The sequence below is a fragment of the Dermacentor silvarum genome, chromosome 11 (assembly GCF_013339745.2).
Source record: "Dermacentor silvarum isolate Dsil-2018 chromosome 11, BIME_Dsil_1.4, whole genome shotgun sequence".
Lineage (NCBI taxonomy): Eukaryota > Metazoa > Arthropoda > Arachnida > Ixodida > Ixodidae > Dermacentor > Dermacentor silvarum.
The window spans coordinates 24,342,214-24,361,039 of NC_051164.1; the positions used below are offsets into that span (position 1 = coordinate 24,342,214).

At 42.9% G+C, this 18,826-nt stretch overlaps 1 protein-coding gene across 1 annotated transcript in view; it reads right to left on the bottom strand.

Annotated features, from left to right (window-relative positions):
* Nucleotides 1-10,083: 10,083 nt before the first annotated feature.
* LOC119433297 (plastin-2-like) overlaps nt 10,084-18,826 on the bottom strand; it is a 51,183-nt gene continuing 42,440 nt past the window's right edge. The window contains exons 4-5 of the mRNA XM_037700442.2: nt 17,243-17,383; nt 10,084-13,702 (exon numbers count right to left, since the gene is read on the bottom strand). Coding sequence (XP_037556370.1) covers nt 13,508-13,702; nt 17,243-17,383 — 336 coding nt within the window. The 3' untranslated portion in view covers nt 10,084-13,507. The remainder of the gene's footprint in view (nt 13,703-17,242; nt 17,384-18,826) is intronic.

Consider the following 18,826-nt stretch of genomic DNA (forward strand, 5'->3'; position numbering starts at 1 on the left):
AAGCAGCTCGATAATTTTAATAGGTGATAACCATCCCACAAGCTTGCGGTCTCATACACTCCCACAATGGAAGAATGTATAAAAACATGCAAGCGTGTAATATACACCGCACGCGCATTGTAAAAAAAATTCAGTAGTCAGGATGGAACAAATTTGAAAATCAGGCACACATCTGCACAGAAAACAGCAGTATTTTACAGGGTGCACAAATATTTCAAAATATGCAAATGTCACGTAGCTGGACAGAACCATAGTAATGTTGTTGCCGTCCCTTGGAGATACTCGGTTATTTTTTACATTCCGCCGAATTAGATAATTAGTCGTAATTATTGATCAACTTCTCAATTATTATAATTAGATTAAAAGTGTCAATGAGAAAATTGTAGAGCAACATGAAAGACTCCCGATACAGCTTTGTATTGCTCAATACGCGCTACGTAGAAGTGTTTTTCCGAGCATGAAAGAAGCTCACGAATACACGCAAAGTGCCTCGAGTGGCCAGTCGCGCGGCAATATTGCTGTATTCGCGGGTTTCGTTCACGCTCGGAAAACACTTTTATGTATCACGTATTGAGCAACAGAAAGTTATATTGGGAGTTTTCCACTCTGCTGTACAATTCTCTTGTTCATACTTTTTATCCAATTATAGCATTAAAAGATTTGATTAATAAATTAAGAAAATAATTATGTAATTAAGCGGAATAAAAAATAATCTGAGTATCTCCAAGCGACGGCAGAAAACATTACCTTGGTTCTGTCCAGCTACGTGACATTTACATATTTTCCAATCTTGGTGCATGATAGTAAACCACCCAGTATATATCTTTTACATGCAGCAAAATTTGCACAAACTACTGCGGCACACAGGAGGTTCTCTCTTCCGCAGCGGCTTTCGAGGTTTATTTGACCGTGTGAGGTTTTTTGGACAGTTTGGAAATAAGGTGGGAATCCTTTTATCGAGCGCTCCGCGTAATATTGCCACGTGTCTAGCGCGGCGATGACGATGGCATAAGACACATCGGCACTTATGAAAAACATAGCAAGAAGAAGAAGCAGTGACTAGCGCGCGCTATTTTAAAACCGTCCGTTCTTGTTACTGCCTCTGCCGACAAGTGCGTTTCGTTTGTCCCTCGAGCTTTCGACGTCGTGACAATATGCCATCGATATCGTATCCTCTGAAAAATGGCTGGTGCAGACATGGTCGGTAGTCGTTAGAGTTCGGTCTGCCCTCAGATTTGCACGGCGTCACTGCTCTAGACGACCGCTGTCGGACGGCGCTTTGAATAAAGGCACACGCTCCGCACAAGTCGGGTATCCAGAATTGCAGTTCGGAACGAAGCACTTTCTAGCCATTTCAAACGCCCCTCAGAAGGCCGCTGCCACCTTCGTCGAGGGCCCGTGGCGACAATACCCAATCACAAGCTCATGAAACAAACGCGAACAAAAATCGTGCCTTCAAAACAGCGCAACCGCACATGCAAGCAGGAAGACGAAGCAGCGGCAGCACGCGCCTTGCCGCCGAGGCTGGGACCGCATACCGCAGCGCCCTCTACGACGGCGCCGAACCAGCTGCAACCAAGCCGAACATAATCTGGACGCGAGCGAGCGGCGCTTTCGCGCGCGTTGGGGGGAGTGTCAGCACCTCTCCTTATTCTTACACCGTGGTGCCACCGCATAGAGAAAGAAATTCAACAATTCCTTTCTCTATGGCCACCGCGTCTCCCGTCTGCGCGGCGGGCGCGACGCCGACTGTTTTAATTGCTGCGATGGTGGAACAACGATCCACTGGGTGACCAGAGCCTTGTTGATAACGCTGTAGAGCACCATGGTAGTGTCTCGAATACAGTCTGTGAAAGTGCGAGCCCACTTGCGGCACCTGCAGCGTCAAAGTGGATTGCGCGTCGAACGTAGCAAAAAAAAAAAAAAAAGAAAGAAAGAAAAAGAAAAAAAAGCGCGAGTTTGTTTATTGTGGTTAATACGCCCTTAGTTATCGTAGTAAAGTGAAGAGAATACGCAAGTCGCAAGCGTTCTTACAGCTATATTTTGTCAAAAACTGCTTGCGACGCTGAGCCGTCCTTCTTCCTTCATTCTTATAGTGAGCCGTCCTTTGCGCCTCGGCGCACGTTAGTAGCATACTATTTTTACGACTTTCAGACAAGTTTTCCCCAAGTTCTTTTGCACCAGATGAGCGTTGTGGCCGACGTGAATATTTATACCCAGAAACCTTTGCACTTTCTACCACGTCTGTGTGCCTTGGCGACCAGGAAAAATAGAAACAAATATTTGAGGACCTATAGAAAAAGCGCCGCATGCCTGGAATAAGCAATATGCGAGCAAATATTTTATTGCAAATGCTTTGTTGAACGATGCATGCAGCTCAGACATACAAAATCCCGAGATGCAAACAGTTCAGACATACAAAATCCCGAGGGCGCTTCTCTCACTATATATGCGTTGCTCGAAGTTACATATGTATCCACGTGAAGAAGTTCACGGTGCTTTACCCGCACATGATGTCTGTGAAAGAGCGTGGCCTCTTCGAAGGTTTTTTCTTTCTTTTTTTAATAACGTGATCGCACGTCAAAAGCATCTAGCAATCCCGGTCGGTCAGCGTTAAGCTCAGGTATAGTGCCTAGAATATACTTAGAAGTATATTCTAGGCACCATAGCTCAGGTCCACGATCACTCAAGAAGGTTTAAAATGCGTGGCCCGCACCAACGTTGCTAGGTTTGACCGTACTGCACGAGAAAAACCGACAAAAACAATGCACCCGACTTGCGATCCCAGCGGAGGTAACGGAGAGACGGAGACGCGGGCACACGGCAGGAGTCATGAGCTAGTCAACGTCGGTGGCGCCATCTCTCGGTGGAAACGACCAATAGGGAGAGGGGAAAGCGACGGCCGATCGAGCGCCGTTTGACACTACTACTACTACTACTACTACTACTTTGACAGGCACAGAGTTATCGAGGAGGCTATGGCCAGAACTGCGAAGCTGGAAAACATTGGCAAACCTGTCAGTGGTGGTTGTTGGCTTCCGCTGCCACCACAACCCGAAGGAGGGTGCTTGGACAGGGGGGAGGGCATATCGCGGCTTCGCCCCGGTGCGTACCGGTGCGATTTGTCGAGGATACCATGTGAGAGTAAGTGTAGACGAATGATGCCAGATTAGTGCGCTTCCAGAGAAATAGGTCAGAAGTGATAGTGAAGGCTTAACACCTGTGGGATACAGTGAAGGAACATTACATACATAGTGTTGCTCATGGGGCGACTAATTGACGTACTTCATGGGAGGGGAGCAGGGATCGCGGAGCAATAGCTAAAGGGATTAGCGAACTCGGAAATATTTCCAAGGATGTGCGGACGGATAGAAGTAAACACGATGCCTAAGGTTGAAAGGCAGGTATGATATTTAAAGGTCGGTGCTTGCACCAAGCAGACCGCGATAGCGCGTTCGGTGCGTGACAGGGTACATCTTAGCGAATATGCAGCTGGACCGGTTGGACGTCGATTCGCAGCACGGGAGGTAGCTTTTCAGCAGCAGGCTCAAGGCACTCGGGAAAAGCAGATTAAGTACTGAATATTGGGGGCGAGCTCCACCACTGGAAAAGCTGGCGCCGCCGTCGGCGTGACGTAGTATGAGGGATCACGTGGACACAGCGGCCGCGTCGGCTGCTGCGGAAGCGCCGAAGCGAGCTGAAAACGAAACTTTTAAAGTCCCACCTGCGCTGCTGGTTCTGATTAAGTGGGGAGGTTTTTCCCGCTTCGGGTGTGTGCCTGACAGCACTTGAAAGCGCTATAATAGCTAGGTAGTGGCTGCATTAGGAGGCGTCCATTATGGTAGGCTACTGCTCGAAGCCGCAGTGCCGGACGTACGCAACGGAGCGCGGTGTCAGCCTTCACACGTACCCACCGGATAAGAAGCTGCGTGAAGCTTGGATCACGAAAGTTGGAACCGGAAAGCAGCCATCGGCTACAACTAGCCTGTGCAGCAAGCACTTCCACGAGGAAGATTTATGCAACGGCGGCGGGGCTGCGATGTTCGGTGAGTAGCAGAAAGCGCGCACTGCGATGCTCGCCCGCACGCGCTGCCCGGCTAATGTAACGAAGCTTTGGTCTATGAACTTGTTGATTCTAGATACTGGCAAGTTCACTGGAATGGAAAGGTAAGAAGCACATTAAAAAAGACATGGCATATGCTCATGTTTGTGTTAGCAACAAACAATGAATGTACTTGGTTCAGAAAAGGAAGCAGCGGGAAACTGCTAGTTGAGAAGACCGATAAACAAACAGTACGACGCAACTTGAGAAATAATGATATTGGAACATCCAAGAACTTAGAAAAAAAAAATATTGAACCTTTGGGACGGCACATAACAAAATTGAGTCGCCGTAGGCGTCTAAGTCCCACTTATAACGAAATTATTCTTTAGCAGCACTAATAGCGCCCACACAATGGTTGCTTGTGTACTGTCAAATGCATATATATGCTGCGGCATAAAGCTCTCGGCACGGTACGAAAACGTGCTGCATGCAGACGCGCAGTCGGTCGCTACGAACCCGTGCGATGGCTGCATTGAAGCTTCGTTCTGTTATTCTCCATTTGCTTATACAGCCAGCCCATATTTCACAATCGCTGAGAGCAATATATTTCACACAGTTTGCCCTCAGCGATTGCTTATACCTTTCACGCAAGAAGCCGGTTCGGGGAACTCCGTCGCTGCGTCCGCGCGTAGTGGGCTTCCACTGTACGTGTTCGGTAAAGAGATAGCGTCTGTAAACCATTCTGTGCTTTCTGTTTGCCCAGGGATATTATTTCGAGAGTGAAAAGCTCTCTCGTTTCGATAGTATATTTACAGAAATGTCCAGGAGGGCTTCCGCGTGGTGTTTTTATTGAGTGCCGACAGCCAAACCTATCATGATCGCGCCGCGTTATCCCTCGTACTACGCAAGCAAGGCGTTTCCAATAGATGGCGACTCCGTAATTCCTCGCCCCCATACACCAGCAAGGAACAGAAATAACACTCAAGGTGTTACAAAGCGACACATAAAATCGAAGTATAGAGAGGGTACAATTTGTTATGTAAAAATGTCGGATGATCGAAAGCAGAATAAATTGATATACATTCAAATGCAGCTGAATGATGGAGTTATTAGCGTGTACGCCTTGACCGAAACGTATGTATGAAGTGGGCAGTTCAAGTTTCATTTTTTGTCTTTATCTTGTTTCGGTATCACTCAACATTTCTTCTTCCCAATTCTGTACATATATGTGCCCCATGTTCTAACGGAAACATTAGTGGGGGTGTCGCCTTGTTGATAACTTAATTATCGTTTGTTGCTATGAAGCAGCACACCTAGCAATGATGTTCTATCAAGTGGCCCTGCACGGCTTTGATACTGACAGAAAGACAAGCCAACCAGAAAGCGGGTAAAGTTCTCGACAAATGCTAATTGAATTCAGAAAACACGTCGAGATCCTTGGAACTCTTAATCATTCGAGATACATTAGAACCTGTTCCACTTGACCTGATCAATCGGAGTGAGGCAATAATTCTTAAAATGAATTGCACACAAGCTCTTACAGAACTGAAATGTGCCTATTTAGTATTCCAAACAGCACAGAAAGCTCACTGACTCAAAAGGACATATTAGTACAAGATAATGATTCCACTGGCTCCTGATGTGACCATACCTGGAATTTGGATCACCGACCTACTGTTCAAGCGAACCACCAGTAAAGAAGGCTCCAGCACTGCACCTTGTTCTTTTATTACTGACGACCCCAGAGTATCTTTTTATATTGCAAAAACTGCTTTCTTCTGCAGATACATGCATTGATTCGCATGTACTCTTTCGCCATCCCTAATGGTTTGACCAGGAAAAAAGAGGCAATATTGCACAGGCTTCAAACGGGTTTTAGCTTAATGTCTCATATCATAGACAGGTGGACATACCGAAGTGAACATGATGAATTTAACCAACAGACGAGATCTTGTCCCTTTTACCATTTCGATGATGAGCCGGTGGACACAGTAAAGTTGTAGACTTGCCCAGTAGTTACCATTACTTGGCGCCATCATGCCACCCAAGGGAGAATCGGCCCTCCAGATGAAAGTGACCTTCAAAAATGGCTAAATGGCCTATCATAATGCGCGTTCCTCTCCTACATCCAGGAAGTTTATTTATACTCAATGATATGTTCCGACAAGTGTGATACTTTCCCACTGCCTTCTAATGCCTTGACATCATCCATGTATAAGTACATTTTTACCACTGCAATAATACAATATGTGACATATGATCAATACATACATGCCACCTTGGTAATTAATCAATGAAATAATATAACTACACATAAAAGAAAGCCGAGCATTTTCGATACGTATGGTAAAAACTAATACACCAGAAGCTACATAAAACAAGATTACCAGCAGTTTCACGACTCCATTTGGATCTGTGCCACAGCTGGCAGTTGTATAAAATATCTCATGATAGAACACTCACAGTCATCAGAAGGTAAGTGATCTGGGGAAGGAAGGCACATTGAGAAACAGCTTTCTGCATCTCTTACAATTAATAGTTCCTGCAAAGACATGGCAACATCATTGGGAGGAACCACTGGAGTTATTGGTTCCTTTCCATGTGACTCCATGTCAAGGACATGGAGTCATTTTTTGAGACAGCAAGAAAGAAAAAAATCATAGCATTTAATTTAGCAAATGAGTCAATTTTTCAAACATTTGAAAACTGAATTTAAATGTTGTCATTTAAAACTTTTTGCTACAATGCTTGGAACACCTATTATGGATATGTCATGTCCGTGTAGCTTCCTGCCACCTGTAGTTGCCCCAGTGGTTCTCATGCCAACTATCAGAAGCATTTCTGTTAAATTATGTCAGCGCTAGATAGATCTATTGAAAAAAAAAGAGGATTTAAAAAGGAGCACATACACGTTGGCAACATGTAAATGACTTAAGTACAGTCAAAAAGCAACATTGTAGTCAAGGATAGTTAACGAAGAAATCTGTTTGAATTTTCACAAAAAAAAAAGGGTGTGCACATAGGTGCTCAACAGAAAATGATGTGTCTGGCTATACTGACTGAGTCTTTTAGTTTAATTTCTGCAAATATCAGTTACCACTTTCAGCAGACCTGTATAAAGTCATAAAGAGACCAGCGATCCTTTCACTTTCCCATCAAAGAGCATGATACCAGTCACATTACTCTTTGAATGTTATTTCATGAATGTGATGTGCGACTCACATGATCTCTCCTTCCGAGTGCCACTGAGTGCAGTCCCCTCCGCATAGTGCACTTAGACATCAAATATTTCAAGCGGTTTTCAATGTCCATGTCAGAACATACATGGATTCAGATTACATACTCATTTTCAGTCTGAAACCTTTAATCACTTATTTGCAGACACAAGTTTAGGCTCCCTTTCCTCTTTCTAATGGTGCTTTAGTGGACCTCAAGGCCCTACAATTTCTTGGACCTCCCCCGAATTGCGTCACCAGTTTAAATTTTAACCACAAATTTCTTGCCACAGTCCCCTCGGACCCTTGCAAAGTTTATTCTCCATCTCGCTTTCGTGTGATTGCTGTACTGTGGACCAATCTGTGCTTTTATGATTACTGATAGTGACTCCATTAATTTCTTCACATACATCTATAACTTGTCCATTATACAAATTCAGTGTACCCACTCTGTTCCTTTACAGTTTCACTCTGCATTTAGCAGTCCTACCCTACAAGAACTTTTTTACAAGAACTTTTTGTTAGAGTTTGTTGTTTTTAATTATTTATTGGGACTTGCACAATTATTTATCGTTCTGCCTGCTCACCATGCACCACACACTGGGTACTTCTGCAGTTCCACTGTGATCTGCCTTTTTTTCTAGCACGATATTTATTGATTAGCCAATTCTTAGGTAATTAACTACCTCTAAAGTAACAGGCAATGTAACTTGAGGTAGGACAGGGTTCCACTTGGCAGGAGGAGTTATGGTAAAATTCAACTAAAGTGTTCTCTAACTTCACAAATACACTCCAAACACAATCAGCATTGTGCAAAGCTTTAAATCGTAGACTAGCTTTAAAAAATGTGAAAGCATATTTGATTTCTCCTGTAGAGCGAGAGAGTGTTAATAAATTGCATTTAGTTATTGCATTTTCGTAGTCTGGTGTACTATACTATACTGATTTTTCTGACGCCTGATTAGATTGTTAATGACAGCCCCCCCCCCCCATCAGGAAGAATCATCTCTGCTTATAGCCTTACCATTTTAGACCTTCCCTATGTCTAAACAATGGTAAAATAAATATAATGGTATATGGTGCTGTTCAAAGTAAGACAATTTGAACATCACTGTTTATGCTGGATTTTGTTGCAAGAGCCAGTCAAAAGAAAACCGTGAACTGAGTAAGGCTTTTTTCGTCGTACGTATTTATCAAAAATCACATACGCAAATGTATTTTGTGCATCCATTATTTAAATTATGGGGTTTTACGTGACAAAACCACGAACTGATTATGGGGGACTCCGGAAATTTGGACCACCTGGGGTTCTTTAATGTGCCCCTAAATCTAAGTACACGGGTGTTTTTGCATTTCGCCCCCATCGAAACGCGGCCGCCGTGGCCGGGATTCGATCCTGTGACCTCGTGCTCAGCAGCCCAACACCATAGCCATTGAGCAACCATGGTGGGTATGCATTATTTAGTGATGATGCTCGACCTGATTTAATGTATCGAAGCAACACAGAGCAGGCTTTTCAATTTGTAAATAGCTGAGGTCAAACAATACAAAAGCACATGTACAAAGTTTCTTGCATTGCTCCTCCATCGCGATATCTTCCCCACGACTGGGAATATGGTGTGTCACGCAAGACTCTATAACCACTGTGCCACTGCAGTTGGCATTCGGTTCAATGCAGCATGGCTTTCCATCTTTCCTCTTATGCATATGCCACACTGTCACCATAACACAAACCTGCAAATGCTCTATTGTGAGAGCTGTGATTTCTACTGTACTTGCAAGCCACAGGCCATATTCACAAAGTTTTCCCATCTGTAAGATGGGAAAACTTTGTGAATTGTGTAAGTCTATGAATCGTCTGCATGTACACAACAGGACTCCTCACTGAAGGAATACACATTGCTTCATTGCACTAAATAAAAAATACAAATAGAATAGCACTAACAAGATGTTCGACTTCTCCTTCGTCAAATACACTTTGACTGACTTAGCCGTGCAGTGGTATGACTTGAAAGTGACAGATTGGGAATCTGGCCCCAAGTTCATATTGTGTGGCTCGAGCTGGCACTTATGGTTTCTGTGAAAAAAAAACAAAAACAAAAAAAAACATGACTAGTTGGAACAGGTTCCACAAATAAATTGTCTGCCATGCTTTTCGGCATAAGGAGGCCGACCCACATCTAATGTGCACATATTTCGTCTACACAAATGTCCGCGATGGCATGTTGCCAATTAAAGCCATCTCAAAAAAGTTACAGGACTGCAAAAATTGGCAGTATTATGGTCATTGAGTGCATTGGTCGCTGCAGAAGCGACCAGAAAATTTCGGAGCACACTTAAGCTTTGCTTTTAAGAGTGGAATGCAATTGCATTCAGAGATCCCAGACTGCTTCTCATGCTTCCCGGCAACTGCAGCTTACGTAACCCTAATGTTTACCGGGAAACACTAGCAGCAAACGCTATGCACGAAGGAGAGCTTTCTGGTAGAAACACGGCCTCTTGTGTAGGCTGATCTTTTGTTATTGCTTTGAACTTTTAATATTTCAAGTCCGAGATTTAACATAAAAGGCGTGCATTGTCAGTGTTTTGTTTCAAGACATGTTTGTGGGCTGTCATTCTCGAAATTCCAAGGAATAACTTTGTAAAGAATGTAAGGCAAATTGTGAGCAACTTTAGTGGTAGAAGTATTTGGTGCTGTATGAATACGTTTTGCTCACAGGACGCCAACGCCGGCTACAGGTGCCAGAATGCCGACACCGCATTTTCTGCGACAATGACACTGGGACCTTTAACACTATCGCATTAATAAATGTACTCCGAGAGTGAGTAAGAAGTTGTAGACTTTATTTTAGCATAGAAAAAACAAGGCACATACAGCATTTGGACGAAAGAGGTGCTTTGCATGAGCAATGGCCAGCCAAACAATTGAAAAAGTCAGTCTTACACACTGGTCGCAAGGAGGCATAACTCAGGGCCACATACAGACTAGGGAAAGCATACTGTACTGCTAAGCGAAGGCACCTCTTAGTTCATTTTCGAATGTTTGAAGCCACTACACAATATTTAACAATAATACATATATGAGGCCTGACATAAACATAGAAGGAGAATCAGCTTATTTGAGAAAACTACCAATAAGTGCCAGTTATTGTGAATAGCGCAACACTATCAATGCCAATTAAATGCTTGTGCAGGTAGAAGTTCTCTGTCGTGCAGTTTACCTGAAATAGTTCACTTGATTAAAGTGACAGGGAACTTTAAAGGCCCCTCACCAGGTCTCATGGAAAATTTGGTTATACACCAGAACATATAAAGAACCTCCTATGGAGCATTTTTGCGGCAAGAATTTTTCAAATTGGTTCGTTACTAGAGGAGATGGGAGAAAATGAAATGTAACATTGCCATGCTGTCAGGAGGTGAGCTCCATTGCCAACATGGACATTTGTCTCGCCTAGCGTTAGCTGATGACAGTGCCTCCCTACTTTCACCCATACCAGAGTCAAGGGACCTTGTCAAGTTTAAGCCATGAACCCTGCCTCTTCTTTTTTGGTGACGTGGCTGGCTGTGTCTTACATAGAGGCGTTTATTCCTGCGACCATGATTTTCAGGCAGGTTCCCTAGAGAGGAAAGGCACATAGGCTTTTGTCCAAAAATTTCAGCTGTTTATGCGCTGTGTAGTGGTTTGAAAGTTTGGAGACTCGATTGCCCATTATGATCTATGCACCACGCTCGCCTGTTTAAAATGTCCAAATCTGGTGAACAACCACCTTTAACAGTATTGGATGAAGCATCATTTGTAAACTCATCTGTATGCTTAAAAATATTTTAGAAATAAATGCCCCATTTTTTTCTCGACCTTTGGATGCCAGGAGTGTATTGGCACCATTTGTACTGGCTGCACATAAACAAGCCAGCCATGTCATTAAAGCTTAGCCTTACTGACTGTGGACCCTGCATACTGCACATGCAAGAGACCACAACCTTCTCAATGCTTGTGTCCTTGCGTATTTGCCTACAGAGGCCTTCGTTCACTAGAAAAAAAGCAACCCCTCACATCAGATGTATGGGTTCTGTGCGGTACCTGCCCACACACAGCTTATGGAATGTAGAAAGAATTTGATTCTCTGCAAAAGAGAATCCACAACATGCCACCAAACAGTATGCACAAGGTTCGGAGCCAAAGACCTCTGCAGCTCATAAGCACACCAAGACAAGTTAAACTTGCGAGACGAATTCATCACTAAGGACCACACTCAGCAACTGCATAGCAGTCTAGGTTGCCGCAGTCAGGAAGCACATGATTCAATATGGGCTAATATGTCATAACAGCGCAGGCCCACTGATGTCATAAATTGCAACAAAATTACAACCTAAGCTTGGAGTCAACAGCATTGTAAATACATTAGCTTTCTTCCATATTAAATCAAAACTAAGCACGATAACACATTGAAGTCATGGAAATGGTACAAACATAATACACAGCAGATTAGACAAAAGGAAAATTATTTACAGTATACACATACGCCTTTATAGAACAACAAATGGAAAAGGGCATTCTGACAGCAGACCCTGTTCTCTAGATAGATTTTATGACTTGTAAGCACAATATGTTTTCAGCTGATTGCTGCTTTCTCATCCTAAAACACATTCAAGACCGCTCAAGGACCATGGCGTGAAAAAGCACGGCTTGCCCATCGAGACCCAAAGCAGTGCAGAAAGCTCCATAAGAGCTTGAAACATAGGGCATCAGGCACACATGGTCATAAAAGCCAACATTCGAATTGCAGCAGTAATTAATTGCCACATTTAGCACATATCATTGAAAATCCAAAATCAACTGCTGTCAATGTGTATGTGGAAAATATGCTGCTATACACAAAATTGCAGCACTACATTGAACATATTTATCAATTCTGAAGCGTAATATCCATTTATGCTATTTGCAATAAAGTTCCCCACAATTTAAACTGCAGAATAGCAGCAGCACAATCGTCTAAATTGCAAGAAAGTGAAAACCATAACGCAATGCCAACAAGTATGGGAACCCTAATATACAAATGGATTGTTAAACTATAGAAATTGATCAAATTCATGGACAGCTGTTCTATGAGTTGAACATTTCTGTTGGAATTCTTCTACTAGCAACATCATGCACAGTCTCAAATTGTGACTGAATTTTAACTATATGTCAGATTTTACAATTTTTGGCACATCGGGTAATCTGTAAAAATGAAACTTCGACTGGAGCTATCATTGGAACTAGCCACCAGTACTCGTAGCACTTCAATAAAAAAGACTCAAAATTTGCGCTTTGGTCGACTCGGCCACATAATTTCTAAATGACAGCAGCAATGAATGCATAGAAGCTTCTGTCTGGTTGTCAATTTTCTGATCTGACGTATATGTTCTCATGAGGGCAAGTTATTTTGATAATTGTTAGACTAATGTTAGACCAACCTTTGACTACCAAGACGACTCCAAGCATTGCTAATCAACAACAACACGTGAAAGGCAATCACTGCCACTTGTTGAGACTATTGCAGTAGTCTTCCCTCACAGGCTGCTGTCATCTACTTTTCAATAGCATAGTACCCTTTTTTTCCCCTCTGTGTTTACCGATAGTTGTGCAACTGAGCACCAATTTTATTCTTATTTTCACTACATAAACTGATCAAGTTAACCAATTCTTTTTACTGTGATTTTGCCTGAACATAGCATACTTCAGCTCAGCTGTATGCAAGGTCCCAGCCTTACACAGGGTAACTTTCCAAGGAGTAAATATTACCACATGGGTTCTGCAACTTCAAAGCTAAAAAAAAAACGGACTAAACTGAAGTTAAGAAATATTAAGTGATCAGGAAAGTATTTAAAGCCTTCTTACAGTTGGTTGAGTCATTTCTTACACCCATACATCTGTGCCTTTGTTAGCTGTTAGGTGTCTTCATGTGCGACAAACTTCAGCAAAGCATCACTTCTCAGCCACTGATGGCATGTGGCTCACTTTAACTAGAAGGCTGAAAGGCTAAAGTCAGTGTCACCAGGACCACATGCTTATAAGTACACCAAGCCTCTCTCTCTGTTCTGAACTTTGCCTTTTGGAGTGGATATACTGAGTCACAATATCATGCGACGATGACAGTGGCTAGAACACTCATGTGAAAAACACAGGCCACACAAGGCCTGAATGATGCTACTGTCGGTGCACAGCACACTGATGTACGAAATGTCAGCAGGCAAAGCACATCCTCTACTGCTTCTGTTGCTGTTCCTGTTCCTGCTGCTGCTTCTGTCCAGGCACGTAGTCCCTGGCCATGAGGCAGGCGAACACAGTCATGACCATCTTGTGCTTGCCCTCGGCAATGTCCTCTGGCAGTGCGTAGATGCGGGCACCTTGCTTGCGTGCCATCGAAATGGCATACTTGGCATTTGCAAGGCGCTCCTCCTGCCGGCAAAGGAAAGCATTATTTCATATTAATTTCTGTATGTGCGTACAACATGGGTCGTCAAAGTGAAGTGCAGTTGTAATTGAGATGACCTATTCAGAAAGGTTTCCTTGCCATTTAAAATATGACAGCAGACACTGACATTTCAAAATCGACATAGGGAATGGAGGCACGGCTAATAAGCTGTCACTAACAATATTCAGAGGTACAAGTTGTCACCCAGAGACTTTTATGCATATGCAGATGAGGGGAAAAGGCCATTTTTTTTAAACACAGGAAGCATGCGTTTAGCTACGACGGAAAAGTGACATTTATTGGGCATAGAACATACCAGCCATATGCACTGGCCATACAGTTTAATGAAATGTATAATGCCAGTGAAGTTCTGTATAGAGTTGTAAAAATATTACAGTGCCAAAAAAAGTGAGAAGTGTCTGCAGAATAAGATAAGGAGGTACAAACAACGATTCACAAAAATGAATGGCACACTCGTGCACTCACACTAAGTACATAAACAACTGGTAAAGATTTTTAAAGTGAGGTAGAAGCTCACACACAATATTTTATGCAGTTGTGTTGAAGTATCCTTTGAGCACACTATGGTTTATTCATATTGAGCAAGTAATGTACTGCGCAAGAAGAATGTCCCATCTTCGTCATCTTTCTTGTGGAATTTCACCAAGCATGTTTAGTTTTGTATGTTTCCTATAGACAAGAAATTATTTTTTCAACAGTCAGGTTCAGTAATGAGGTAAACAGCATGCCCGTGCACCACCGATGCTAGTGCTGCAAGTGAAATTTTGGTGACTAGCACTGTAAACTACACTCCACCTAAAATTGCTACATTTTCATTTGTTTGCTCCAGCATTCTATGTCAAGATGCATACCATATGGTGCTGTAAAATTAGTCTACGTTTCTTTGTGAGTGTTAACAGTATTTTGGCCGAAAACATTTCTTGTGTTCTACAAAGGCAAAGTGACCATGGCAGAGGAACAACCATGATCTCATGACTCAGCTGTACAGCATCATGCTGATTGAGTCGAGTCTAATGAATTTTGTACATGAAGGCGCTATCTTACAGCTCTATCACTAAATGGTACGACTATTGAGCAGCAGTGCTGTAAGACACAGCATGCGCACCTCACTCATAATGTCACACATTTGATGCTACGTAATTATAGCTACTAATGTGCCAACTTTATTATATTCTCTGACAAGCCCTTACTCTCATTTGCATCACACTGCCATGCTCTGCAACATTCATGCATGTTTCCTGCAATGTAATCTCACAATGAATTAGGTTTCGTGGATGTTATTTAGTGCATAAAGCTGCTCTGACTACTCAGGATAGAAACCCTATGAGCATGTCGTAATGTCTATTTCATGACGTGTTGCAAATCGCAACACCTGAATTTTTCATTGTATTAGCAATTTTAAAGAAGTTTAGTACATTTGTTTCGCTAGTTCATTTTTGTGTTTTGGTATAGAATACCACTGGTTTAGTTTTACTTTAATTATTCTTCAGGCCATTTTCATTAAACCATACATGTTATTTTCCTAGAACATCGTTTGCTGTCATAAAGCTGTTAAACTGACTTACCTAAATAGTAGCATAATATTAGAAGTAAAACTACAGACAACATGAGTGCACCATTTTAACAGTAATTCCAGTGTCAGACTTTCAGCCCTTCCAAAAACAGCTAGCTAGCAACAGCAACAAAAGTAACTTTCACAAAAAAAGCCGTGTCAACCAAAGTAAACACGAAAGAAGACAAGGTCGAGATGGTATATGTATTTATGCTATGTACTGAAACTGGGGCATTAATGATGATGCAATGTTACATAACTGTGTGATAATTTAAAATTATTTTCTTCATTCCATTCTCAGTCCCTTTCACTTTTTCCAGAACATCTTCCTTTTATTCATGCTGAATTTATTCGTTTGCTGTTTTTTGTGCATGTACGTCCACACTGTCTTTCTGTGTCGACTTTGGTTGGCAAGCTTTGTCGTAAAGGCCAGGTGGGTCGATCCCAGACATAGCGCAGTCTATGGTGCAACATGGGGCCGTATTCCGTAATGCTTCAGTTTTCGAAGATTTCTGTTTGGTGGTGGCGTCCCGTTTGGGCGGTCCGCTGATGTAATTAGAACATGAACAGAGGCCAATCGGCGTGCAGGTTCTATTTTTTTCTGGAAGTGAATGTCGCAAACCAAGGGAAAATATAGCAAATTAGGAATGCTTCTTGGTAAATTAAAATTGCCTCCAGAATTCTTAGTCTGCCATCTCAAACGCGTCTTTTCAATGTTGAGGTCGTCTTTCATGAATGTTCGCTAAAAGCATGAACACAGGTGCCACAGGGATCCCAGGATCCCAATCGCCGTTTGGATCCCATTTGGCTAGGAACGCCAATCTCGCCCGTGCACACAGCACGCACAGGCTCTAGACACGGCACATGGCGCCTTCGAATCACACCGAAGCATATCGCGCCACTTCGCTTCGTAGCAGACTCCAATTAGGTTTCCGATGATTGACATGTGAATGACATCATCATAATATGCGCACACGCACCGAGGCAATGGCGTCACCCAGGCGGCGTCCAATCACTGCTTGTAAAGCGAATTCTTCGAAAACCAAAGCGTTACAAAATACGGCCCATGGTTAACTTTAGACTACATTGGTGCTATTTACGCCCATACAGTTAATTTTACCTAATCTGCGAGTAATTCTCGCTTCTTGTCTCATTGAGGCCTACATTTTGATACCTTTTGCAGTTCGTTAAGATACCCTGAAGCGTGAAAGGGCTGTTTTTTGAAGAAGAGGCTAGAGTCTATGTATGCCAAACGCGTGTGAAATCGCCCAAGATTCCCTGGTCGTCAAATAAGATTCTAGTACTTTTGTTGTCAGACTATGAGAAAACATTACTGGACCAATCATGAAGATGCGCACAAAATCACGGTGTTAATTATTGCAACTGTCAAAAAGGAACATGAGTGTGAAAACAAATAACACAAATGTTTTAGAAACATGCAGTCATTAATATATGTACTGCAACCAACCACTTTTAACCATAGTTGGATAACTGATGCCATAGCTGATGAAAAACTGCACAGCTTATAACCAAGTAAAATAGTGCAACATTTCTAGGACACCATTAACAATTAATGATTGGCTTTAACTCCTTAGCGCTTAATATAAGCAACAGCTCAGTGGTCACATTGGAAAGTCATGGGAGCTTGCCCAGCCAAGGTGAGGTTTGAAAGCAGTTCAAACATCTTTGATTGTTTCGAAATAGAATAAGATTAGGCCATAACAAGGTAAACGGCTACATGACTTAATCAGAGCATGAAATCTTGTTACAGTGACTTCGACTTATATCTGAGCTTAGTAACCAGTCAGGTTATACATACATTACTATTGTGCCTTCAACTTCACAATAGCATATTTAAAAACTGTGCAACGCTCTGGTGAGTAGCCTTAGTAAATTTCAGTACTATTATCATGAGCACCTTATGCTAGCAGCAGAAATTAACAGCACAAACCTGGTTAGTTGCATTCAGGACTTGAGCATAGTTGATGCATCCAGGGTTGATGGCATCCACAAGGTCAATGATGGGGCGTGCATCACAAATGCATGGATCTTGGAAGCTCCGGATTTGTGACGTCTTACCAGCAGACTTCAGCTGCATTAGGAGATAAAACAACATTACAGGGTGCTCCAAAATATAGCAAATGGGGTGTATGTACACGCTCAATTTTTGAACACAATCACTATTTGGATAATCAGAACAATGTGTTTATTTAGGAATAGCCGAAGGATGGGAAAAGGCAGACCACTGTCACCTGCCAAACTTGTAGGCACAACTGTGGCTGCTGTTAAGGAATCGATGCTATTCCTAAATAAACGCATCACTGTTTTGATGATCCAAATATAATCTCACTATCAGGGAGGGAGCAGTCTACCTGACTGAAGCAGTATTTTTTTATTTGGGGTGTTGCTACGCTGCACTCCGTTACAACCCCAACGACCGCCGCTTCCATCGGCGTTCGGCACCGCGGCTTCCGCCGCGACACAACTGACTGCACCACCAAACAAAGAGGAAAAAAAGAATAAAATGGCGATACCAAGAAAGAAAAGAAACCTCCTGACGAGGCGGGATTCCCAACCGCGTTCCCAAAACAAGCGTCGTAACCCCTAGGCCATCCAGCCATGCTTCTGGAGCATGCATTCATGCGAACCACATGATTGTGTTCGAGCGTCGTCGTCCTCGTCAAAAAAAAAAAGAAAAATGGTGATAAGTCATTGAGGCGAGGCCCCGCCCCCGCACGAATTTGTTGTGAAAACAGTTGCACCCATTCGCTTGGGGCATTCAAGCGCGCTCCTGCTGTCTGCGATCCTCAACAAGCCGACAGCCAGTGCTCGCGATCGTGTGAGATGTTCATGTTCATGCTTGCGCGACACCATGCTTTAGATAGCAAGCAAACGTTTACTGCTATTTTACGCGGCCTATAAAATTACAAACCCTACTTTGAGTAATAGTCTAATACTTTGCTAACGCTAGCTAGCTAAGCTTTGGCCTTTATGGCAAAACTGCAACTTTTTTGATGAGCAACAGCCTGTTAGGCCTATCGCTACGCAGATGGTTGTTACGCAATTGTTCTCCCTTTCCCGCACAACACGTGGCCATACGCCTCTTCTCTCACCTTACCTACACTGCATCGTACGGGCGCCGAGAACCCCACCGTGAAAACGCCGGGAGATGGGAAAGAAAGTTTTTTATAAAAGTAAAGTGTTGCTTTTAGCATATCTATGCCATGAAAACTGCCCTAAACCTGCCAGGTCTTTCACCATTTCAACCCACCTCTCAGAGAGACCCTCCTTTGGCAACCTTCTTACGATTCATCACACACGGATCATCAGTTCAAACTGGTGTGCCTTGCAGCCGCATTACATTGCGTGCTGAATCTGTTATCTCCAGAACAAGTTCAGAATGTAACCACTTCCTCACGTCCATGTCTACTATCACTGCTATCAACGCTTTCAAGACAGCCATTGCTCATAAATATTTGTAACAGCGCTACATGGTAACATTTTATTTTTGTTATTGACCCTTTTTGCGGCGATC